Source organism: Perognathus longimembris, chromosome 20, assembly GCF_023159225.1.
Source record: "Perognathus longimembris pacificus isolate PPM17 chromosome 20, ASM2315922v1, whole genome shotgun sequence".
Lineage (NCBI taxonomy): Eukaryota > Metazoa > Chordata > Mammalia > Rodentia > Heteromyidae > Perognathus > Perognathus longimembris.
In genome coordinates this window covers 31497937-31522264 of record NC_063180.1, presented here as the reverse complement: position 1 = coordinate 31522264, position 24328 = coordinate 31497937, and the positions used below count along the sequence as shown (strand labels likewise).

Here is a 24328-nt window from a genome sequence, read left to right as displayed (position 1 = left end):
ATTCTCAACTCCAGACTCTGCTGCAGGACAAGGTGGTCTGGCTGGCCCTGGAGAATGGCCAGGCAGCCTGTGATGTGGCCTTCCAGGACCCCCTCCCCAGGCCCACCTCTTCACCCCTTTCCTGGGTTCCCTGGCCCGGGCAGGCCCCCCTGATCCCCACTCACCTGCCAAGTCAGCAGCTCCTCCTTGGGGCCTCCTGGTACCTGAACCAGCAGAGCTCTGGGAAGCCTCAGCTGGGGGCTGGGACCAGTCAGAAGGCCCAGATTAGTGGGTCACAAGAAACTTCTCACTGTGCCCACAGTTTCCCATTAAATCAGGCTCTCAGGAGGCCCGGAGTGGGGTGGCGAAGTGGCCTGGGGAGAGGGGAAAGATGCATCAAAGCCCTCCTTTGTGTTCTCCTGCTCAGCCATGTGGAAGCTTCCAGCCACCCTCCATGGGGCTGGGACCTGGGATCTGACCTACTTCCCTGCCCTCGCTGTCCTCAAGCAGAGGGCAGGAGGCCTCTGAGCGCCCATTCCCCAGGCAGGACCTACAGGAGTGAAGGAAGTTATGAATGGAATGACAGATGGAGCCGCAGCTCTGGCAAACCCAAGCCTGTGGACCACCCTCCCCCTACAGCCTCAGCAAAGCAGAGTCAGTTGGAAATGTAGCTGGTGAAGGCTGGGCAAGAGGGACCAGGTAGGCCAACCTGCCTTCCAGATGATACCGTGAGGGTGGGGGACAGGCTCCTGTGTGTGTTGCTGAGGATTAAAGCAGGACCCCAACATGCCTGGCACCTGCTCTGCCAACCCCAGATCTCAGGTTACCTTTAGAGAGGTAATAAATGTTGAAATGAGGTCACTTGTGAAAGCATAGGTATCGGCCATCCCAGAGGACCAGGCGGAGATAATCACAGGCAGGAGAAGAAGGTTCATAAGGAGGTTTATTAGTGGGGCCATAGTTCCCATGGGAGAGGGAGCTACATGGCATCTGCACCTTATCCAGGTGGCAGCTTCTCTCTGGGGGTAAAGGGGATGTAGATAGTGAGTAGGAGTGGCTCATTAGGTATGGGTGGGTCTGGGGTCTAGTGGGAGGAGCTGAGGACCTGAGGCTAGGGAAATGCTAACTACTTGGATAGGCCCTACTAATCCAGTATGGCTAGTGCCCTTCAACAGAAGATTTGAGCTAGCTGAGAGCCAGCAGCTCATACCTGTAATCCCAGCTATTCAACAGGCTGAGATCAGAAGCTCTTAGTTCAAAGCTAGCCCAAACAAGAAAGCCCATTTAATTAATTCATCAGTCTCTCTCTTCCCTTCCCTTTCCCCACCTTCTTGTATTTTCTTTTGTCATTATTTTATTTATTTATTTATTTATTCCTGCCAGTACTAGGGTTTGAACTCAGGACTTTGTGCTTGCTTGGCTTGCTTGCTTAGCTGGTACACCAGCACTTGAAGCCATACCACCAGCCTGGCTTTTTGCTAGATATCTTGGAGATAAGAGTTTCATAGACTTTTCTTCCTGGGCTGGCTTCAAACCTTGATCTTCCAGATCTGGGCCTCTTGAGTAGCTAGGATTGAGGTGCCAGACTTTGAAGTCAGGCCCCACCACGTGAACCCCATTTTAGAATCGAACCCTGAGCCAATCAGATTTGTACCTGTGTGCTAATCTTGCTTGCACAGCTGACTGTTGTAACCTTGTTCTTTGCCTTTATAAGCCCTGTGTAATCACAGCTCGGGGCTTCCTCCTAACCTCCGCTGTGTCGGTGGGTAGGACGAGGCCCGAGTTGGCAGCTCGTTAAATAAAGCCTTGCCTTGCTTTTGCATTTCGGAGTGTCTGAATCTCGGTGGTGTTCTTGGGGGTGGTCTTGCGACTTGGCACAACATTTGGGGGCTCGTCCGGGATAGCCCCAGAGACCCCGAGATCCCAGACTCCGAAGGTAAGAAAACAGCACTGTTCATTTGTCTTGTCCTGTAATTTGTCTGTTTTGCTTTTGCTTGTAGGGCGCGAGTCAGTTTGGTTTTTGGCCGGAACTGACCAGGAGGACCTCCTAAACGAGACTCAACCCGCCCACCTTGTACTTGGGTCTGCTCCTTCTGCTTATCTGGCAGGAGGTTGTGGGCCAACTTGGGTCCACTCCTCCCGTACCCTGGCAGGAGGTTGTGGGCCAACTTGGGAGATCTCCAACTCGTAACTCGGGTCCACTCCTTCTGCACCCTTGCAGGAGGTTGTGGGCCAACTCGGGTCCACTCCTTCTTACAGGAGGTTGTGGGCCAACTCGGGTCCATTCCTTCTGCACCCTTGTAGGAGGTTGTGGGCCAGCTTGGGAGATCTCCAACTCGTAACTTTTCTTAGGCCTGTGTGTTTTCCTCCTTTTGTATTAATTGTTTTGTTTTTGTAGCCTTTTGGAAGAAATTTGGAAGTAAAATTGTCCTAAATAATTATTGCAAAGTGAGAAAAGGAGAATTATGGCTACCAAAATGTTTAATTGCCATTCCAGCTTCTTTGTAGGTTTTTTTGTAACAGTTTCCAGCAGGCCCACAGAGAAGCACAGGTGATTCCTACAAGTTTGTCAAGATCTAATACTGACCCTTAATAAGTTCCAGGTAAGAGAGCATGCTTAAAAACTACTTCTGTGTGGACCACCTTGTTGCTTATAATTGGAGTAAAGTGGCCCCTTATAAGACTCATTGATCTGAATCTGCGGTTCGAAGCCAGCCCGGGCAAAGAAAGGTCCCTGTGAGAGACTTGTCTGTAATTAGCCAGCAGAGTGCTGGGAACGGAGTGGTGTGGAGCTCAAAAGTGGTAGGGTGCTAGTCTTGAGCTGGAGAGCTGAGGGACAGCACTCAGGCCCTGAGTCCAAGTCGAAAGTCACTCCTCCTGGGACAAAAGTGATGGAGCATCCAGAGGCAGTAAGCCACTGCTTGGATGGCAGAGATGGTGTCAGATCCTAGAGTCACTACTGTTGGCCTTTCAAAAGTTAAAGCCGGGAAGTCCTAGAAGAATAGTTCATGAGCATGCCTTTCCAGTGCCCATGTCTGTCTACTGGGCAGGAATTTGCCAGTCATCTGTGATAGTGGTTAGTAAGGGTAAGTTTGTCAAATGAGAGGATAGATTAAAATCTCACCCCCCGCATTTACTCAAAGCCCTGACTGGCAGTGAGAATTTTAAGCTCATACATCTGTTTAGTAAAGAAAGCTTGTAGACCTGAGATTGTGTCCTTATTGAGATCTGTTAAAGGCCTGTCAGCTTGCCAATGCCCCCAATCAACAGATTACTAAAGGAGCTCGCCTCTGTGGGAATAGGCCAGGTGTGTATTGGGAAGTAGATTTCACAGAAATTACAAATATTTGCTAGTTTTTGTAGACACATTTTCAGGATGGGTTGAAGCCTATCCAACAAAGCATGAGACTGCGAATGTAGTGGCTAAGAAGATCTGGAAGAAATCCTACCCAGGTATGGCTTCCCATCCACCATTGGGTCAGACAACGGACAGGCTTTCGTCTCAAAAGTAAGTCAGGGAATAGCTGCAGCACTGGGGACGGATTGGAAATTGCATTGTGCTTATAGACCCCAGAGTGCAGGACAGGTAGAGAAAATGAATTGGACTCTAAAAGATATGATTCTGCTTCTGTCCCTACCCCCCATTTATTCAGACCAGGGGACTGAAATCCTAAGAACCACGGTGGAAGGGACCCTAGACGGCATCGCCACTTGGGTTCATTGCTTCTACACCAGGCCAGCTGACCCCTTTGCCCTGGATGACAACTACCATGATGGAACATGGGAGGTCTCCAAGCACCCAACTCAGCCGCTTTGCCTTCGCCTCAAGACTGAGACTAAGGTTATAGGTTCCTGGCTAGGTAAGGTCTACGCCCCTGAGTCAGCCTGAAGAAGTTACAGAAGATGGATGATCTTCACCCATCAGCCCCCCTTTAAAATCAAGGGACCAGAGTTGTTTTTGGGAAGATGAGGCAGGATAAACTAGAGACATGCAGAACAGAGGTACAGAGAATATTCTTGTAAGAAATGGTGACAGGCCCTTTGGTTACTACATTGGGTCCTACTGGCCCATGCCTTACCTCTATATCATCCCCTAGACATGCAAGCCATTGAAATGGACAGAATGGAGCCATGATTGGCTCCCAAGGTACCAAAAAGAAAAAGGGGGAAATGAGGTGCCAGACTTTGAAGTCAGGCCCCACCACGTGAACCCCATTTTAGAATCGAACCCTGAGCCAATCAGATTTGTACCTGTGTGCTAATCTTGCTTGCACAGCTGATTGTTGTAACCTTGTTCTTTGCCTTTATAAGCCCTGTGTAATCACAGCTCGGGGCTTCCTCCTAACCTCCGCTGTGTCGGTGGGTAGGACGAGGCCCGAGTTGGCAGCTCGTTAAATAAAGCCTTGCCTTGCTTTTGCATTTCGGAGTGTCTGAATCTCGGTGGTGTTCTTGGGGGTGGTCTTGCGACTTGGCACAACAGGATGACACCTGTGAGCTAGCAGTGCCTGGCTATTTGAATATTTTCTTTCTTTCTTTCTTTTTTTTTTTTTTTTTTGCCAGTCCTAGGCCTTGGACTCAGGGCCTGAGCACTATCCCTGGCTTTTTGCTCAAGGCTACCACTCTACCACTTGAGCCACAGCACCACTTTTGGCCTTTTCTATATATGTGGCGCTGAGGAATCGAACCCAGGGCTTTATGTATATGAGGCAAGCACTCTTGCCATTAGGCCATATTCCCAGCACCCTATTTGAATATTTTCAACCAACCTCTCTAGAGTAACTGCTGTGTGGCAGACACCACGAACCTGGAAGTGAATAAAACACAACTCTGTCTTGAGAAGCTCACACTCTGAAACAATGGAGTACTGGGTTTGCTCTCCAGAACCACAATAAACGAATGAATAAACAAAGAAGGGGGGAGGTGACAGGAGAAAACAGAAATTCCCAAAGGAGCAACCTGGCACTGCAGGACGGATTGGGCCCAGCTAGTGCTTTGGACTCTTCTAAGAGTTAGTGGTTATAATGTTGGTAAGGTCAGAAGCCCGCTTTTCTAGAATCATCTATCATAATAGCTCCCCAGTGTAGGTGGAACCAAGTACAATGGGGCTGGCTTCTTTTGCCCAAAAAGCAAACACGAGACCGTGTGGGTGGGAAAGATTCCTCAGGTGGGGGGAGGGGCGGGGAAGAGGGACATTCTCCGTGCATGCTCAGTTCAATGCCCTCGTTGTTCACAGCACTGTTCTAACATGGCAGACGGAAAGGAGATTAGGTGGAAATTTTAGTATTATAATGAGCAAAGGTTACTCTAGGTCACCTTAAAGACAGGGTCCGTATGACTCACCCTTCGATTTTGTTTTTTGCTGCTCTTGGTAAACATTTGGGGATGTGGGGGGATATATCTTCCTAAATGAAAATATTAATGGCCCGCCTCACATCACAATCCTTTTTTAAAGGGCCTAAAGGTTTTTGCCTTTTCCTTTGCAAGCCGTGATGATTGTTCTGGAAGTGCTTGCTATTGGCTAATGCATGAAGTCCAGGTGCACCACTGGGATGAAGATTTGTTGCTTGGCTAAGGAAGCCTGGCAGGGTAGGAAAGCTGGTTAGTAATCAGCATCTATTCTTTTGGCATAGGCGTGGCCATGATGCTAATGGAAAGCCGAGGCAACCCAGACCCCTGTGATCCCGAGGTTGCTGGCACCTGGAATGCACAAATGCAACAGAGTCAACGAGCTAACCTAAAGTTACACACACTGGGTTCCTCACCTCAAGGCCCAGGCCTAGAAAAGTTTGCTTTTTGAGCGGCTTTGGTCATCTGTTCTCTTGGTAAGGTAAGGATTTCTCTCCAGAACCACCTTCTGTCTCAACACTTTTCTCTCCTGTACAATTCCAGCGACAGTCACCGGCCAGGAATACTGTACTCGAATACAACCACCCCCCCCTTCCCCTGGGGGTGGCTCCTCGCTCACCCCGAAGGGGTCCTCCCCACCTGCACCTTCACATTCTGGACTGGCCAGCGCTTGTGACTTTACCCAGGCCTTCTGCACAAGCGGCTCCCTTAATCTAAGATAGAACCTCAGAATTAGAAAACTTAGCAAATGTATTGACGGAGCACTCACTACTCTGGGGTGGACCTGGTGGGGGGAGGGGAAGGTGCCTTCAGATGCTTCTAAGGCAAAGACTTGCGGGGACCACCGCTTGACCCCACCCGCTTCAGCACTGGAGGCTTCCACTCTAGAACGCGGAACCCCGAGCAGACACCGCACGCACGGTGCACGCACGCTCGGGGCCGCAACGCCTACGCTTCCTCCCCTCCCTCCACCTGCGAGTGGGAACGCCCAAGAACTGCGGCGGGGACTCACCCCTTCTTCTTGGCCTTAGTGGTACCTTCCAACCACGCCCCGTCCCTGAAGGCGGAAGTGAGCCTCGGGGGCGGGACCTATTGCCCTGGGTAACGGAAGTGCGGCGGCGTTCGGAGGGGAGCGCGCGCATTTTGTAAGTCTGGTGGCGGCGGCTCTGGTGACGGTCGCGGTGCGTCGCCGGGCCGGCGGGACGCAAGGGAGTGGATCTCTCCGGACTCGGGGACTCTCCTCACGACGTGGCCTTTCTGTCGCCCCGAGAGGTTGGGGGTGCCCCGCCGCGAACCGCTGAGGGGGACGGCTGGGGTCGGGGTCTGGGGTTTGCGCGCTTTTCTCGCTGCTCCCACCCCTGCCAAGCTCGGGCCGGGGGTGCCCGACCCCCTCTCCGACCCCGTGCCCACTGCCCTCCACTTACCCCTCTACCCCCCACCGGTCTCCCTCTTCCCTGTCCTCGTCCTCCCTCCACCCCCCGTCAAGCTCCTGCTTCTGGAAATTCCCCACATCCTGGGTTGGCGTTTGTAGCTCCGCGCCAGGGGGCAGACCCACTCGGTGGTACCTGGACGGGCTCCGGGAGGCCCCAGGTGGGCGTGGCCAGCTGCCGCATTTTGCAGTCCCCGCCTTTGAACTCAGGACCCTGTGCTTGTGTGGTAGATTGGTTCTCTGCCGCTTGAGCCACACCCCCAGCCCTGCTCTGCTTTATTTTCCAAATAAGGTCTCGAGGTTTTGTGCCGAGAGACCTCGTTCCTCAATCCCCCCTACTTGTTACCTAGGCCTCCCTCTTACCTGACGCCTGGGTTGTACCGTTGGGATTGGGTGTGCCCCTAGCCTAGATCAGTGGTCTTTCCATCTCTGCCTTCACAGAAGCTGGGATCAACAGGTGTGAGCCACCCTGCCTGGTCTGTTTGCCTTTCTAGAGGCCCCCACAGCATTAGCTTGTAATATAATCAAGGAGCTGGATCCCAGGCTGACCCAGGCAAAAATCTAGCCAGTGCTTGTGACTGCCTAGCAAGTATAAGGCCCTGAATTCAGACCCCATTATTGAAAAACAAAAATAAACCGAAATCCTTTGAATATGTGGATGAGGCCTCCACCCCTCGGGGCCTGTCCTGTCTGTAATGTTTACTGGAGTCTTGGCAAGAAATCTGTGCTCACTAGGCTTAGCAGCCATTTGCCTATAACTCATCTCTGTTCAGGCCACTATTTAGCAAAGGTGCTTGCTGAAATAGGCTTACTTAATCATATTCACCATGAAACTGCCCTCATCTGCCTGGATGCCAGTTTGGGTTGCTGTGATCTGACCTCCCCTCTCCCTCCCTAGCATCCTCTGCCACCCCAGAACAGCATAGTAGTTTAAGCATGGAGTCTTGGGGTCTGGAGCTGGATAGCCAAGTGTTTCAGTTCTATTGCTTCTAACCTTGGGGAAACTTTCCGATCCCTGAATCCCAAAAGTTCCTCATGTATTTTTTTTTTTTTAAATCATGGTTGTTCAAAACTAACAAATCTGAGAATAAAGTGAGCTTTCTGTAATAGGTGTGAAGTACTCGGGGAAAGGGGGAAAATAAACTTGTTTGCTTGGAAAGCTTTATTCAGCTCTGACACATTTTTTTTTCTTCTAGTTCCCCGATAAGAGCAACAATGGACCAGAAAATTTTATCTCTGGCAACAAGTAAAACAACTGATAGACTGCAGGAATTCCTTAGAACCCTGAGAGAGGATGAGGTGAGTACATGGTTTGCTAAAAGCAGCAGAGGGGGCTGGGGATATAGCCTAGTGGCAAGAGTGCCTGCCTCGGATATACGAGGCCCTAGGTTCGATTCCCCAGCACCACATATATACAGAAAAAAACGGCCAGAAGCGGCGCTGTGGCTCAAGTGGCAGAGTGCTAGCCTTGAGCCAGGGACAGTGCTCAGGCCCTGAGTCCAAGGCCCAGGACAGGCCAAAAAAAAAAAAAAGCAGCAGAGGAACACGGTGACAATCCTGGACATGGAGGGTGAAGCGACGTCTCTGCTACTTCCTCTCGTCACAGGTCCTCCAGTTCAAAGCTAGCCCAGTCAAGAAAGTCTGAGAGACTCATCTCTACTTAACCACCAAAAAACCGGAAGTGGCACTGTGGTACAAAGTGGTAGAGTGCTAGCTTTGAACAAAGAGCTCAGGGACAGTGCCCAGGCCCTGAGTTCAAACCCATGACTGACAGAAAAGAAAAAAATATGTATACTTATACTTATTTGTGATACTGTAGTCTTGAAGTCAGAGCCTGGACAACTGAACGTGAACTTTTGTGCTCAAGGCTGGTGCTGCTTGAGCCGCAGCTCTACTTCTGACTTTTTTGTGTAGCTAATTAGAGATAAGAGTAACAGACTTTCAAGCCTGATCTAGCTTTGTGGGTTTTTTTGTTGTTGTTTTGTTTTTGGCCAGTCCTGGGGCTTGAACTCAGGGCCTGAGCACTGTCCCTGGCTTCTTTTTGCTCAAGGCTAGCACTCTACCACTTGAGCCACAGCTCCACTTCTGGCTTTTTCTATATATGTGGTTCTGAGGAATTGAACCCAGGGCTTCATATATATGAGGCAAGCACTATGCCTCATAGAGGCCATACTCCCAACCCCCTGGTCTAGCTTTGAACCTCAGTCCTCAGATCTCATCCTCTTGAGTGGCTGGGATTACAGGGATGAGCCACCAACACCCTGCTGCCTTCTCCTTTTGAGTGTTTAGGTGGTTCAGATAAAGGAGCTGTTAGCAGAGACATATACAGTGTTTCCTTCTCTGATTGCAGTTGACTAATCTCCTTCAGAATCAAGCAGTGGCAGGCAAAGCTGCTGGAGCTCTGGTGAGAGCCATTTTCAAAGGTAACAGTTCTTCATCTGTCTGTTGGTTTGTTTGCTCAGGGACAGCACCTAGGCCCTGAGTTCAAGCCCTATAACCAGCAAAAAACAAAAACTACTTGCCTGTAAATAGGAAGGTTTATTCCTAGGTTCCTAGTTCTGTCCCCTTGTCTGTCTGTCTCTATACATCCAGTCCATAGTCACCTATAGCTTTGAAGTATGAAATGGCATCTTTCAGAATTGTTTGGGTATTGTGGTCTTTTATATTTACATTTTTTTTTTAAGATAAGCTCATCATCAGCCTGGTGCTGGTGGTACACTCTCCAATTAACCACCCCCAAATAGGTGAAAGTAGAGCTGTGCCTCAAGTAATAGTGTACTATCCTCAATCACAAAAGATTAGGGACAGTATCTAGTCCCTGAGGTCAAGGCGTAGGCCTAGTGGCTCATCAGTTCCTGTTTTTAAAAAAATGCTAAGGGGGCTGGGAATGTGACTTAGTGGTAGAGTGCTTGCCTAGCATGCATGAAGCCCTGGGTTTGATTCCTCAGCACCACATAAATAAAAGGCCAGAAGTGGCAGTATGGCTCATGTGGTAGAATGCTGGCCTTGAGCAAAAAGAAGCCAGGGACAGTGCTCAGGCCCTGAGTCCAAGCCCCAGGACTGGAAAATAAATAAATAAATAAATAAATAGTGCTAAGGATTTAGTAGAAATGGTGTGGAGTCTACATAAACTTGAAAAGCATTAGTCTCAGAGTATTCCATTCCATGTGATACTTACTGTCATGTGATATGTAGTATCTTAGCATTTTTCAGGACTACTGGGTCAGGGATGGAAATAGTATAGCGTGTTAAAATGGATTCAGCAGTTTTCTTCAGTAGGTACTTCCTGGGTTGTTGGAAGCCTGTGGCTAACTTCCAGAGGTCTGAACAAGTTGATTTGGCTGTCTTTGCTAGTATTTTCACTGTTTATTAAAGAGACTTTTTGTTGTTGTTTTGTTTTTGCCAGTCCTGGGGCTTGATGAGCTCAGGACCAGGGTACTGTCCCTGAGCTTCTTTTTACTCAAGGCTAGCACTGTACCTCTTGAGCCACAGTGCCACTTCTGGCTTTTTCTGTATATGTGGTACTGAGGAATGGAACCCAGGGCTTCATGCATGCTAGGCAAGCACTCTACCACTAAGCCACACTCAAGCCCAAGAGACATATTTTTAAATCCTTATTACACCACCATTCCTGTGGATAGCACTGAGGGGATGGTGCTTTGAAATGAAGTATGTTAAGCACATTAAATTTGGGTGACAGAATTCTACTCTCCCAAAATATAAGATAGACTATAATATGATATTATAATATTATTTCTCCTCCTGTGCTACATAATTATCAAAATAAGTGAACAACAGAGAATGATGATGTCTCGGTCTTCTATTTGGCTAAATGACGCTCTTTTTCAAAGCCCCTTCCATATTGCTGCTCTGAGCATCGTAGTATCATTAGTCCCTTAAGAATTCAGTCCATATTAAACTACAAATGTTTGGCTTTTCTGTTTATCCTTCACCCTTGTAAGACTTCTTCCTTTTTTCTTTGTTCTGTACCATCTGTTTAAAACAAGGCTCTCCCTGCTCTGAGGAAGATGGAGCCCTTAGGAGACGAAAGATATATACTTACTGTATCCAGTTGGTCGAATCAGGAGATTTACCAAAACAAGTAGCCTCTGAGCTCATAGGATCCCTAATGCTGGAGGTAAGATGCAAGAGTAAGCTTACTTGTTTTAGAGTAGATTGGAGGGTGGTTATAATTTGTTGAAAGAAAGGAAAGTAAGTGCCAAACCTAGGGTTGTTGCTGCTGCTGCTGCTTCTTCTTCTTCTTCTTTTGTGGGTCATGGGTCTTGAACTCAGGGCCTGGGCATTATCCCTAGGTTGTTTTTTTCCGCTCATTGCTAGTTCTCTACCTCTTTGAGTCACAGCACCACTTCTGGTTTTCTGGTGGTTAGTTGGAGATAAGAGTCTCATGGACTTTCCTGCCTGTGCTAGCTTTGTTTTGTTTTGTTTTGTTTTTTTTGCCAGCCAGTCCTGGGGCTTGGACTCAGGGCCTGAGCACTGTCCCTGGCTTCTTTTAGCTCAAGGCTAGCACACTGCCACTTGAGCCACACTGCCATTTCTGGCCTTTTTGTATATATGTGGTGCTGAGGAATTGAACCCAGGGCTTCATGTATGCAAGGCAAGCACTCTTGCCACAAGGCTATATTCCCAGCCCCTGGGCTAGCTTTGAACCATGCAATCCTCAGATCTCAACCTCTCAAATAGTTAGGATTTCAAACGTGAGCCACCGGAGCCTGGCTGTAGCATACTTTTATTTTATTTATTTATTTATTTTTCTGGTCCTGGGTCTTGAATTTTCTGAATAGTTTATTGGAGATAAGTGTCTCACCAGACTTCCCTGCCCGGCTGACTTAAAACTGATCCTCAGATCTCAGCCTTCTGAGTAGCTGGGATTACAGGCCTGAGCCACTGGTGCCTAGCCCTAACATACTTTTGTATTTATGAATAAGAGCTATTGTTAAAGAACAGAAGTGTAAGCCAGTGGCTCAGGCCTGCAATCCTAGCTACTCAGGAGGATGAGATGTAAAGATCGTGGTTTGAAGCCAACCCAGGAAGGAAAGTCCCCATGAGACACTTACCTCCAGTGAACCACTCAAAAACTGGAAGTAGACCTGTGGCTTAAAGTGGTAGAGTGCTAGCTTGAGCAGAAGAACTCAGGAACAGTACCCAGTCCCTGTGTTCAAGCCCCAGGACTGACAAATTAAAAATAAATAAATAAATACAAAAAGAACAGAATAGTGAATAGAAGTCACCTCGACATGCACATTGCCTTTGTGGTACCTCAGGCATGGGTCTCCCTGAAGAACTGATGGAGAAGGTTGAAGTCCTTTATGGTAATTAACTGTAACAGGGCAGCCTGGTCCCCTGTCTCCCTCCTAGGGCCAGTTCTGGGTCTCTGCATCAATCTAGTTACTTCAGGCAAAACATGATTTTTAAACACTGGATGCCTGCTTCTTGATTTCCTTTCATCTCATGAACTTTTAGGCTCACCGTTTTCCAGGACCATTACTGGTTGAATTAGCCACTGAGTTTGTTGGCATGATCAAAGACGGCAATCTAGTGAATGGAAAGTCCTTGGAGTTGTTGCCTATCATTTTGGTAGCATTGTCTACCAAAAAGGAAAATCTGACATATGGGACAGGTAAATTTCTTCCAATTTTTAGTGGCTTTTTCTCAGTTCACTTGATCAAAACTTAGTTTTGTGTCTTGTTTACATTTCCAGGTGAATTGAGTGGGGAAGAATGTAAGAAGGAGTTGATTAACACTCTCTGTTCTGGCAAGTGAGTCTTTCCATTTGGGTGCAACTTTCTCGGGATTGCCAGAGGACAGAAGCACTAGCATTTATTTCAAGGATTTGTACTTGTAAAATTTATATCCCCCCCCCCTTTTTTTTTTTTTGCCAGTTCTGGGGCTTGGACTCAGGGCCTGAGCACTGTCCCTGGCTTCTTTTTTGCTCGATGTGGTGCTAGGGAATCGAATCCAGGGCTTCATGTATACAAGGCAAGCACTCTTACCACTAGGCCATATCCCCAGCCTATATTCCATTTTTTTGTTATTATTTTATAATTTCCACCATAAAACCCATTAATTCTGCAGTGAATTTTCAAGAATAATGATTCACTACATTCTTTTTTAAGACCGTACAGTTTCAATTGATTTGTCAACCTTACTGTAGCAGAGTAGTCCACTAAACATGATTTAGTGTCCTTCTGAGGTTCTTATGGTAAGGATATGCCCTGCTACCACTTCCTGCTTCCTTCCTCCTATTACTCTCCTCCCTCTCTCTCTCTCTTTCCCCCCTCTCTCTCCCTCTCCCTCTCCCCTTCTCTCCTCTCCCTCTCTCCCCTCTCCCTCTTTCTCTCTCTCTCTTTCTCTTTCTCTCTTTCTCCCTCTCTCTCTCTTTCTTTTGTAAAAAATGTGCTGCAGAGGCTGGGAATGTGGCTTAGCGGTAGAGTGCTTGCCTAGCATGCACGAAGCCCTGGGTTGGATTCCTCAGCACCACATAAACAGAAAAAGTCAGACGTTGCGCTGTGGCTCAAGTGGTATAGTGTTAAGTTAGCCTTGAGCAAAAGGAAGCCAGAGACAGTTCCCTGGTCCTAAATTCAAGCCCCAGGACTGGCACTCCCCCCCCCCCCGCCCCCCAAAAAAAGTGCTGCAGCTAATGCTGGTGGCTCATTCCTGTTATTCTAGCTACTCAGGAGGCTGAGATCTGAGGATCACAGTTCAAAGCCAGCCTGGGCAGGAAAGTCCAAGAGACTCGTATCTCCAATGGACCACCCCCAAGCCTGAAGTGGAGCTATGGCTCAAAGTGTGACACGTAGCTAGCTAGCCTTGAGCAAAAAAAAGCTCAGTGACAGTGCCTAGACCCTGAGTTCAAGCCCCATGACCAACATTAAAAAAAAAAAAGTGAGGCAATTGACGTTTTTATATGTCTAAATGACAGATATATGCATGTGATGTATTTAAATAGCAAATAGAAATTTTGAGGGTCATTTTGTGCTATCTTATGTATTCCATAAAATATTATGTGACGTGTATTACACAATCACAGGTGTTGAGTGTCATCAGACTGGTTTTTATTTGTTTTACTGATCCAGCAGGTTAAAAACTGATTGTTTTATTGTCTGCCTATCTATCTATCTATGTCTGTCCTGGGGCTTGAATTCAAGGTCTGGACACTCTCTTTGAGCTTTTTTGCTAAGGGTAGCACCCTACCACTTGATTCACAGCTTCACTTCCAGCTTTATTGGTGCTTAATTGGAGATAAGAGTCTCATAGACTTTCTTGCCCTGGCAGGCTTCCAGTGGAGATCCTCAGATCTCAGCCTCCTGAGTAGCTGGGAAAACAGGCATGAGGCACCAACGTCTGGGCTCTCATTATTATTTTAAATTGCATTTGTTTTATCTTGTTGATTGTTACTATAAGTGGTGTATGTTTTATCTTGTTGCTGAGTTCTGCAAAATCAAATTCGAAAGTACTCAATTTTTTTCTGTCCTTACTGGTTTTATGAAGTTGCCCATAAACAAATTAAAATGAAATAAATTTATTCTTTCCTATTTGTCTTTAACCAGATGGGATCAACAACATATAATCCAGCTTACCTCCATGTTCAAGTAAGCCTTATTCTCTTCTCCAGCTTGCCTTGGGAACCTTCCTTCTTTTTTTTTTTTTTATGAGGTAACCATTTTACTTATATATAAACAATGAATCGTGTATGTAACAATAAATATTGATATCCGATAATACAGAAATAAGTATTTGTGTAATCAATAGTCAGTATTATCAACAGCATATAATGCATTTTTTTTTCCTTTTTTGCCAGTCTTGGGGCTTGTGACTCAGGGCCTGAGCACTGTCCCTGGCTTCTTTTTGCTCAAGGCTAACACTCTACCTCTTGAGCCACAGCGCCACCTCTGGCCTTTTCTGTTTATGTGGTGTTAAGGAACTGAACCCAGGGCTTCATGCGTGCTAGGCACTCACTCTACTGCTAAGCCACATTCCCAGCCCGGGAACCTTTCTTCTAGACACTGAAACAGTACACTCCGATATTTTTTCTCTTAGGGAGTTTCTTCTCATTTCCAAGGCTATTTTACTTAGGTTATTGTTCTGTGCATGTATGTGTTTGTGTGCACGTGCACATATGCCAACCCTGAAGCTTGAATTCAGAGTCAGGACACTCCACTTCCAACTTTTGGGTGGTTAATTTTAGGCGGGATGAGAGTCTCACAGACTTTCTTACTGGGGCTGGCTTTGAACCTAAGTCCTCCAATTTCAGCCTCCTGAGTAGCTAGAATTACAGGCCTGAGCCACCAGTGGTTTCTTAAAGATTTTTCATATAAGAAAAATAAAAAATAACAGACAAAACAATCTAATTCCTACTTTATTTCCTATTCCCAAATTTTATTTCCTACAAAATTTTTGATACAATTGTAGCTGTTGTAAAATCCTGAATCAATCTCTCAAGCCAAGGCCATTGGGTCCTGGATGGACATTAGGACTCTGTGCTCCACAGGGACATCCCTCTGACTGCAGAAGAAGTGGAATTTGTAGTGGACAAAGTGTTGAAGATGCTGTCCATGTTGAATCTTCAAGAAATACCACCTTTGGTCTATCAGCTTCTAGTTCTCTCCTCAAAGGTACAAATGACAAATTGATCCTGCATTTTTGTGGTATAACTGGCTAGGTATAGGCATTCAGTTTTGTTCCTTCCCTCCTCCCCCATGCCTTGGAGCCCTTTTTGCTCTCACATTCAAGTAGGGTCTTGGATTAGCCTCAATTACAATCCACCTGTGTATACTTGCCCCGGTTCTCCCTTCTCTTATTTTATTTGATCTCAGAAAGGGTGGGCTAGAGGACTTTTCAGGCCCAGGACTAAGTTTTTCAAGACACATTGAAAGTGTTTTACACATTTTGACTCCCCATTGTAGTTTATTTCCTTGATAATCCTTTGTGTTGGAAAGTACTGGAAGCTCTGTTGTTTTGCCTTTAATTGAAAGAGCTTACCTATTTTGGTTTTCCTCCAGGGAAGTAGAAAGACTGTTTTAGAAGGAATCGTGTCGTTCTTCCGAGAGCTGGATAAGCAGCATAGTGAGGATCAGAGCGGTGATGAGTGAGTGTCGGGGTTCAGGTGCCAAAAATTGCTTGTAGGTTCTTCTCACTGTGTGTTTTAGCCACTTCATTGACATCTTCCCTTTCACCCACTTACTTACCCCAGCATACAACCGCTGTAGCTTCCCCTCCCCTTTCCCGTGTCTTCTCCCCACTTAATGGTTAGGCAGCCTTCATTTATCACCTTACAAGAATAGTTCACCATTGGGAGGTTAGAATGGGGGAGAGTGGAGCCAGGTTGAATTAGGTTGGACTCAGCAAAGAATAAAAGGAGCGGAAATAATGACTGTTGGACTTCTTTCAATGAATTTTGTTATAAAAGGAGCAGAGTGGGGCAGCTCCTATTCTACTTCATTGCGAGTTGAGCTCATGTCCACCTGTTGGTCATTGAAGCACCTGCACTTGTGTAACTGTGCCTTTCCTTGACTTGGGCAGGCTGCTGGATCTTGTTACTGTGCCGTCAGGTGAGCTTCGCCATGTGGAAGGCACCATTATCCTCCACGTGGTGTTTGCCATCAAGTTGGACTCTGAGCTAGGCAGAGAACTTCTGAAACAAGCAAAGGTAATAACCAGCAGTATTCTTCACTTAGAGATACTTAGCATTAGAGCATCTTTTCATATATTCATTAGCTTTTCTAATACTTTTGGTGAAATGCCTGTTCACCTCTTTTGTTCATTTTTTGAAAAAGTCATTGTAACTAAGAAACATGGACCTAGGCTTAAAGAGTTTTTTTGTGTGTGTATTCTCTGCTAAAAGTTTTATAGTTTGAGCTTCTACATTGAGGTTTTTGATCAGTCCAGGATTGGTTTTGAAGTTGGCTGTGTGTAAGCAGTGACTCTCCTTTGATTTTTCTGTTCTAGGCAGGGCAGCAAGGAGATCCCAGTAGATACTTTTGTCCTTTCAGTGTGGCTCTTCTTCTCTCTGTAACAGGAATACAGCGCTTTGAAGAACAGGTAATATTCTCAATGACATCTTGGCTTCTTTCATAGTTGATAAGAAAAAAGGAAAGAGTGGGCTGGGAATATGGCCTAGTGGCAAAAGCACTTGTCTCGTATACATGAAGCCCTGGGTTCGATTCCCCAGTACCACATATATAGAAAATGGCCAGAAGTGGCGCTGTGGCTCAAGTGGCAGAGTGCTAGCCTTGAGCAAAAAGAAGCCAGGGACAGTGCTCATGCCCTGAGTCCAAGGTCCAGGACTGGCAAAAAAGAAAAAAGGAAAGAGTATATAAAAACCTGCTGGGTGCCGGCAGCTCACACCTGTAATCCTAGCTACTCAAGAGGCTGAGAGCGGAGGATCTAGATTCAAAACCAGCTTGGGCAGGAGGGGAGTTTATGAAACCCTTAGCCCCAGGTAACCACCAAAAAGACAGAAGCGGAGCTGTGGCTCAAGTGGCAGAGGGCTAGCCTTGAACAAAAACCCTCAGTTCAGCACCTAGATTCCACATCCAAGTCCCAGGGCCAAAAACAAACAAAAAAGCCAGTATAGGGGCTAGGGATATGGCCTAGTGGCAAGAGTGCTTGCCTCCCATACATGAAGCCCTAGGTTCGATTCCCCAGCACTACGTATACAGAAAATGGCCAGAAGTGGTGCTGTGGCTCAAGTGGCAGAGTGCTAGCCTTGAGCAAAAAGAAGCCAGGGACAGTGCTAAGGCCCTGAGTTCAAGGCCCAGGACCGGCCACAAAACAAAAAAAGCCAGTATAAGAACCTGTTGAGCTGAGACTATGGCCTAGTGGTAAAGTACTCATCTCATATACATGAAGCCCTGGGTTTGATTCCTCAGCACCACATATATAGAAAAAGCCAGAAGTGGTGCTGTGGCTCAAGTGGCAGAGTACTAGCCTTGAGCAAAAAGAAGCCAGGGACAATGGCAACAAAAACAAACCTGTTGAGGGTTTTGTTTGGGGATTTTATTGTGTTTAGACTTGTCTTGCTGTGTTACTGGAGCCTGCCTCAGCCTCCAGTGCTGCATCACCAGACCCTGCCCCCAATTTTCTAAACAACTTCATCCCCACCTGCTGGTGCTGAGAACACATAGCTCACTGTTCTCAGCTGGGCTGAATGACTGCTTCAGAAACTCAGTTTGCACCTTCATTTCCTTGTGTGCAGTTAGCCAGGAGGTACAGGGGGGATAAGTTGGGAGTGTGCTCCATGGCCCAGAATTGCAGGAAACGGTAGGACAGGTGGGACTCAGCAGTGGTTTTATTGTGTTGGAGCTTTCTAAGAAATTGTTCCAGGTTGAGTTGAAATTATAGAGCAAGTGCCTTGAAAGAATGAAATATATAAAATCTTACACACACACACACACACACACACACACGCACGCCCTCCCCAACCTTGTGCATTCCAGATTACTGGTGATTTTTTTTTCCCTCCAGTACTAAGAATTGAGCCAGTGGCCTCACATCTGCTAGACAAACATTCTACTCTTGAGCTAGATTCCCACCCATTGCTTTTTGCTTTTTAATTTGAGGCTCAGTCTCACTACATTGCCTAGTTTAACCTTACTTGTGGTGCTCCTGCCTGCCTGCTTGCCTTTTCTGGGTAGCTGGGATTATAAGGCATGAGACATCTTGCCTGCTGTGACTAAGTTTTAGCCCTTTTTCTCACTGACAAAGGCCTGCCTTCAGTTCCTACATTCCCCTGGAAGTCATGATTTTTTTGGTCTCCAGTTAGTGAGTGGTGACATGCAAACAGGGTCAAGATTCGTTCGGAGCACAGCCATAATGTTTTGCTTCATTTTCCTGTTTCCTTGGTTTTCTTTAGGTGTTTGATCTCTTAAAGAGTTCGATCATGAGATGCTTTAAGGATCTACAGCTCCTCAAAGGTTCGAAATTCCTTCAGAACCTTGTTCCTCAAAGAACTTGTATTTCAACCATCATCTTGGAAGTGGTGAAGAATAGGTGAGTTTGTTAAACTATTGACCAAAGGTTTGTGAGGGAGGGATCTTCCATTTGAAAATTCAATGTGGGCTGAGCACCAGTAGCTTACACCTGTAATCCCAGCTACACAGGAGACTGAGATCTGTGGATTTAGGTTCAAAAACAGTTAGGCAGAAATGTCTGAGAGACTTTTTCCTTCTATTTTTGAATTCCTGTTTTAGGTATTATGAAAGCCACACAATACCGCGATCAGCTTCTTTTAAGGTGGAATTTCACAGGCTTTGTTGCCTTGAAATTTTGATTCTCTCAATCCCAGCTGCTTGCTCCTGGGATGACAGGTACAGCCAGCTATTAGTTGAAAATAAGTCTAATGAACCCAACCGGTCTCACACCATCCTCCTGATCTCAGCCTCCCAAGTAGCTAAGATGACAGGCATGTAGCACCAGCCTCAGGGGTATCTGCATAACACCATCTGCCTTTGTAACTTGGAGATAGCAATGGACAATGGTGTAGGTTACTCTTGTAGGTGTGGGGTTCTCGCTGAGAGTTCGTATGTGAAGGGTAACGTCAGTTTCTCACACAAGTTCTTAAAGAAGGTTCCTCTTTCTTTAACCAAGTTTCCCTCTCTTACAGTGCTCATAGTTGGGATCATGTGACTCAGGGCCTGGTGAAACTTGGTTTTATTCTGATGGATTCATATGGCCCAAAGAAGATTGGTGATGGAAAAGCTGTTGAAACCAGCTCCAGTCTTTCTAAGACACCAAGCCAGCATGCCTGTGATCTGGGTGCCCGTATCTTGCTGGAGACGTTCAAGGTGAGATTCTGGTTATTCTAGGACATTGGCCTGGGAGTTGGGCAAGTATGGCAGGTAAGGAAATGTGATGGGGTAAGCATAACAGTGTGTGGGTGGTGTTGAAACACTGCACATCCGGTTTAGAATATTTCTCTGTCTTTATAGAGGTTTCTCACTGCACTTGAGGCTATTTTTCCTGGCCATGTCCTGGGGGTTGGAATGTAAGCTAGCTTTTCCATGGTTTTCTTCTCCAGCAGTGTGTGGTAGCTTTCTATCACTGTATCAAATGCCTAAGAAACTATTTAGAAGAAGAAAAGATTCCCTTTGGCTCACAGCTTTGGAGGTTCAGTCCTGAGTGTGGACAGAACGTCTTTCAGGGTAGCAGAGCATAGTGAGGATCTGCTCACCGCACAGAGGCAGAGCAAGAGCACAAGTGTTAGCAGCCTGTTCTACGAGCTTCTGCATTCGTTCCCTTTTGGATAGTGCCACCCCTATCTAGGGAGTCTTTTCTTTCCCTCAGTTGCTGTCCTGTATGCCAGGCATCCTAGAGCCACCTTCCAGAGAGACCCAGAAGTGCACTTTACTATTGTGGGTATCTCTCAGTCCAGTCAAGATGAATTATCATAGGCTCAAGTGGTAGAGCTCCAGCAATAAAAGAAGCTGAGCAAGTATGAGGCCCAGAGCTCAAAACCTGAAAAAAAAAATTTTTTTTTAAAGATGAACCATCAGAGTAGTTGCTTATTTTAATGGAATTTGCTTATGCAATTATTATTATTTTTTTTGGTGGTGCTGAGGATTGAACTGAGGGCTCATGAATGTGTGCTAGGCAAACATCTTATCTGAGCTCATCTCTGACCTCAAAATGCAATTGTGTTTAGGTTTGTTGTAGAACATCAGACTTGGAAGATTTTTTTTTATAATTTTTTTTTTAATTGCGAGGGTTACATTATTTTGGCTTATTTCCAACTTCTAACTGCCACCTGAACCTTGGTTTCTGAAACAGCTTTCTTTTTCCTTTTGTCAGTCATAGGACTTGACCTCCGGGCCTGGGCACTGTCCTGAGCTCAAGGCTAGTGTTCTACCATTGGAGCCACAACACCACTTCCAGTTTTCTGGTGGTTCATTAGAGATAAGAGTCTCACAGTATTTTCCGCCTTGGCTGGCTTTGAACTGTGATCCTCAGATTTCACCCTCCTGAGTAGCTAGGATTACAGGCGTGAGCCACTGGAGTCTGGCTCTGAAACAGCTTTCTAAAGTTCATTTTCAGGGCTGGGAATATGACCTCATGGTAGGATGCTTGCCTCGTAAAGTTCATTTTCTTTCAAAGGAAACAAAAAGCTAGGTCATACCTGGTGCTAAATGCCTTTGCTACTGAGTCTTGTATCTAATCTCCCTGATACTCAGCTGTTTAATATATCTGTGTACCACTAATATCTTCCAAAAATGTCATTTGGAGGGTTTTTGTGTGTGTGTGTGTGTGTGTGTGTGTGTGTGTGTGTGTGTTTTGTTTTGTTTTTTGCCACTCCTGGGCCTTGAACTCAGGGCCTGAGCACTGTCCCTGGCTTCTTTTTGCTCAAGGCTGGCACTCTGCTTCTTGAGCCACAGTGTCACTTCCAGCTTTTTTTTTTTTTATGTGCTACTAAGGAATTGAACCCAGGACTTGGTGCATGCTAGGCAAGCACTCTACTGCCAAGCCACATTTCTAGCCGTGGAGGTAATTTTTATGTGTGCTGGTACTAGGACTTGAACTCACACCCAAGGCACACTCTTCCTTGGCTTTTTTTAGCTGAAGGCTGACACTCTAACACTTGAGCTACACCTCCACTTCCTGCAGGTAATTTAATATACATTTAGTACTTTATCTAGAACGGTGAAGTCAGTGGCTTTCATTGTAAATGATTTTAGAATCAGTTCTGGGTACTGTCAGAAATGTGAGTGTTGAGTGTAATGGATTACTTCAGCAGAAGTGTTCCTTATTTGATGCCTGACCTTGATGTCACCAGTATTTCATGCATCCTGTGTCAGTATGACATTCTTGCTCATTGGCTCATCAGAGCACAGAATGAGGGCAGAGTTGTGACTGTCTCAGGTGACCCACACCATATTCTGTCATGTTGGTGACTAAGCTGTCAGTTTTTTCCCTGTGCAGATGATATCCTGCCTGACATGCACTGATGCCCTTCGAATCGAGAGTGATACGCTACCTGTTCTGTTCTCTTCAGGTCCATGAGGTGATCAGACAAGAAATTCTGGAGCAAGTTTTCAACAGAGTCATTACCAGAGCATCCTCTCCCATCAGTCATTTCTTAGGTACTGAACTCTGAGGAGATGAAGGAAGTTCTTAGGAATCTTTGTTTTTAATGCCGTGCTGATTTGGAGCAGCAGTGTGTTCCTGTAGAGCCTCTGATTCTGAGAGGTCCACTTGGGGAGTCAGTATAGCCAGTAGAGCAGGGGGTATTCTTAGGGGGAACATGGGGAGGTGAATTCAGGATGCCCTCACCCTTTTGTTATCCAAACCCACAGCTGCTGCTGGGCCTTTTTGAAATGCTGTTGTCATCTCTAAATCACTCGTGCTTGTTAGTAAGTAGCTGTTACCCTGTACTGTGTAGGAATGAATGACAAGATGGGAGAAGTCTTTGGTGATGCATGCAGAATTGGCCATTAGCTTAACCAAGAGGTGCGCTTCTTCATGTATTTTCTCCCCGAGGTTGGTTGAATCTGTAGGTGTAGGGTCACCGTCAGAATTTATGGTGTTGCAGTCAGGGGCTAGGGAAAGTCACCTGCATGTTTGCACTGTCATATAGAAAGAAGTTTTTGTTGTTGTTGTTGTTGTTTTAATTTAATTTTATTTATTTTTGATCAGTCATGGGGCTTGAACTCAGGACCTGAGCAGTTTTGCTCAAGACTGGTGCTCTACCACTTTAGCCACAGCTCCCCTTCCTAGAAATGAGGTTTTTAATGTATCATTTTTTTATAGTTCCTAGTTTTTGTGTCAAGTATTAAAAAAAAAAAAAAAGACAAACCTTTCCCAACCAAACATCATTGATATTTTCTCCTGTGTTTTCAACTAGAGGTTTTCTAGTTTCAGCTCTTAGGCTTGAATTTAGAACAATTTCTTTTTAGATATTTGATATCATTGTTATGTTTTTATTCCTCTAAACTTTTTTTATTTCCAACTAAATCATTAAAATATTTGGAGACCCATGTTTCATTTTTTATATATTCCTAATGGGACTGTAGGCTTGCATTATAAAAATTAGCTTCCATGGGCTGGGAACATGGTCTAGTAGCAAGAGTGCTTGCCTCATATACATGAAGCCCTGGGTTCAATTCCCCAGCACCACATGTATAGAAAATGGCCAGAAGTGGCACTGTGGCTCAAGTGGCAGAGTGCTTGCCTTGAGCAAAAAGAAGCCAGGGACAGTGCTCAGGCCCTGAGTCCAAGCCCCAAGACTGGTAATAAATAAATAAACAAACAAAGGCTTCCAGAGCTGGGAATATGGCCTAGTGGTAGAGTGCTTGCCTCACATACATGAAGCCCTGGGTTCGATTCCCCAGCACCACATATATAGGAATAGCCAGAAGTGGTGCTGTGGTTTAAGGGCTGGAGTGCTAGCCTTGAGCAAAAAGAAGCCAGGGACAGTGCTCAGGCCCTAAGTTCAAGCCCCAGGACTGCAAAAAAAAAAAAAAAAAAAAAAAATTTACCTTCAGCAGACTGCCAGTGTTTCACACCTATAATTCTAGCTACTCAGGAGCCTGAGATCTGAGAAACACAGTTCAAAGCCAGCTAGGGTAAGGAAGTTCATGAGGCTCTTAATTCCACTTAACCACCAAAAAGCTGGAAGTGGAGCTATAGCTCAAGCGGTAGAGCTCTAGCCTTGAACAAAAGAACTCAGGGATGGTGCCCAGGCCCTGAGTCCAAGCCTCAGGACTACTCCCTCCCCCTCCCCCACACCCCCACACCCAAATACAATTAGCTTAGAAATGTTAAAACGGGGGGGGGGGGTGGGGGGGGGGCGGCCTGGGAATGTGGCTTAGTGGTAGAGTGCTTGCCTGAAGCCCTAGGTTCGATTCCTCAGCACCATATACACAGAAAAGGCCAGAAGTAGTTCTGGGGCTCAAGTGGTAGAGTGCTAGCCTTGAGCACAGAGAGAGAGGCTCAGGGACAGTTCTCAGGCCCTGAGTTCAAAGACAGGCTAGACTATATGCTGGCTTTTTTCTCTTTTCGGCAATTTTGTATTCTTGAGTTATCACAAAAAATGTTAACAGGTCTCGCTTACATTGGGAAAAATTATTTCAATAGAAACTTGTTGACAGTATACGTGAGTTATTTCTTTTCCTCTGTACTTTAGTGCAAATGTCTATGGTCATTTGAAGCAGCTGATTATATATTGTTTTTCAGACTTGCTCTCAGATATCATCTTGTATGCACCGTTGGTTCTTCAGAATTGTTCTTCTAAAGTCACAGAGACATTTGACTATCTGTCCTTCCTGCCGCTTCAGACCGTGCAAGGATTACTTAAGGCTGTGCAGGTAAGTCTTCTCACCTGAGTTTCTTGCCAGAATGGGGCTTAAGTACCCAACAAAAGTCTGGTAACATTTCTTTTATGCATGCTTAAGTCTAAGAAATCCTGTTTTCTTTGGGTCAGAAATGTGGAGTTTGATTGTAAAAGGTCCACAGAGCTGAGCTAGAGAGCTTTCCAAGCTGGCTCCTGGGCATCGCCTCTCTCCTCACTTTAATAAAATTATTGAACGTCTTAGAGAATTATTGAGTGTGATGAGTTAGCAAAGG

General features: G+C 46.0%; 1 protein-coding gene across 1 annotated transcript in view; it reads left to right on the top strand.

Moving 5' to 3' along the window:
* Positions 1–5759: 5759 nt before the first annotated feature.
* Positions 5760–24328, top strand: part of Fanci (FA complementation group I) — a 36177-nt gene continuing 17608 nt past the window's right edge. Inside the window, exons 1-15 of the mRNA XM_048329886.1 lie at positions 5760–5806; positions 7951–8053; positions 9105–9177; positions 10762–10892; positions 12236–12392; positions 12474–12531; positions 14323–14364; positions 15264–15387; positions 15775–15860; positions 16295–16421; positions 16721–16813; positions 18627–18763; positions 19377–19557; positions 21759–21846; positions 23939–24069. Of these exons, the coding sequence (XP_048185843.1) occupies positions 7970–8053; positions 9105–9177; positions 10762–10892; positions 12236–12392; positions 12474–12531; positions 14323–14364; positions 15264–15387; positions 15775–15860; positions 16295–16421; positions 16721–16813; positions 18627–18763; positions 19377–19557; positions 21759–21846; positions 23939–24069 (1512 nt within the window). The 5' untranslated portion in view covers positions 5760–5806; positions 7951–7969. The remainder of the gene's footprint in view (positions 5807–7950; positions 8054–9104; positions 9178–10761; positions 10893–12235; positions 12393–12473; positions 12532–14322; positions 14365–15263; positions 15388–15774; positions 15861–16294; positions 16422–16720; positions 16814–18626; positions 18764–19376; positions 19558–21758; positions 21847–23938; positions 24070–24328) is intronic.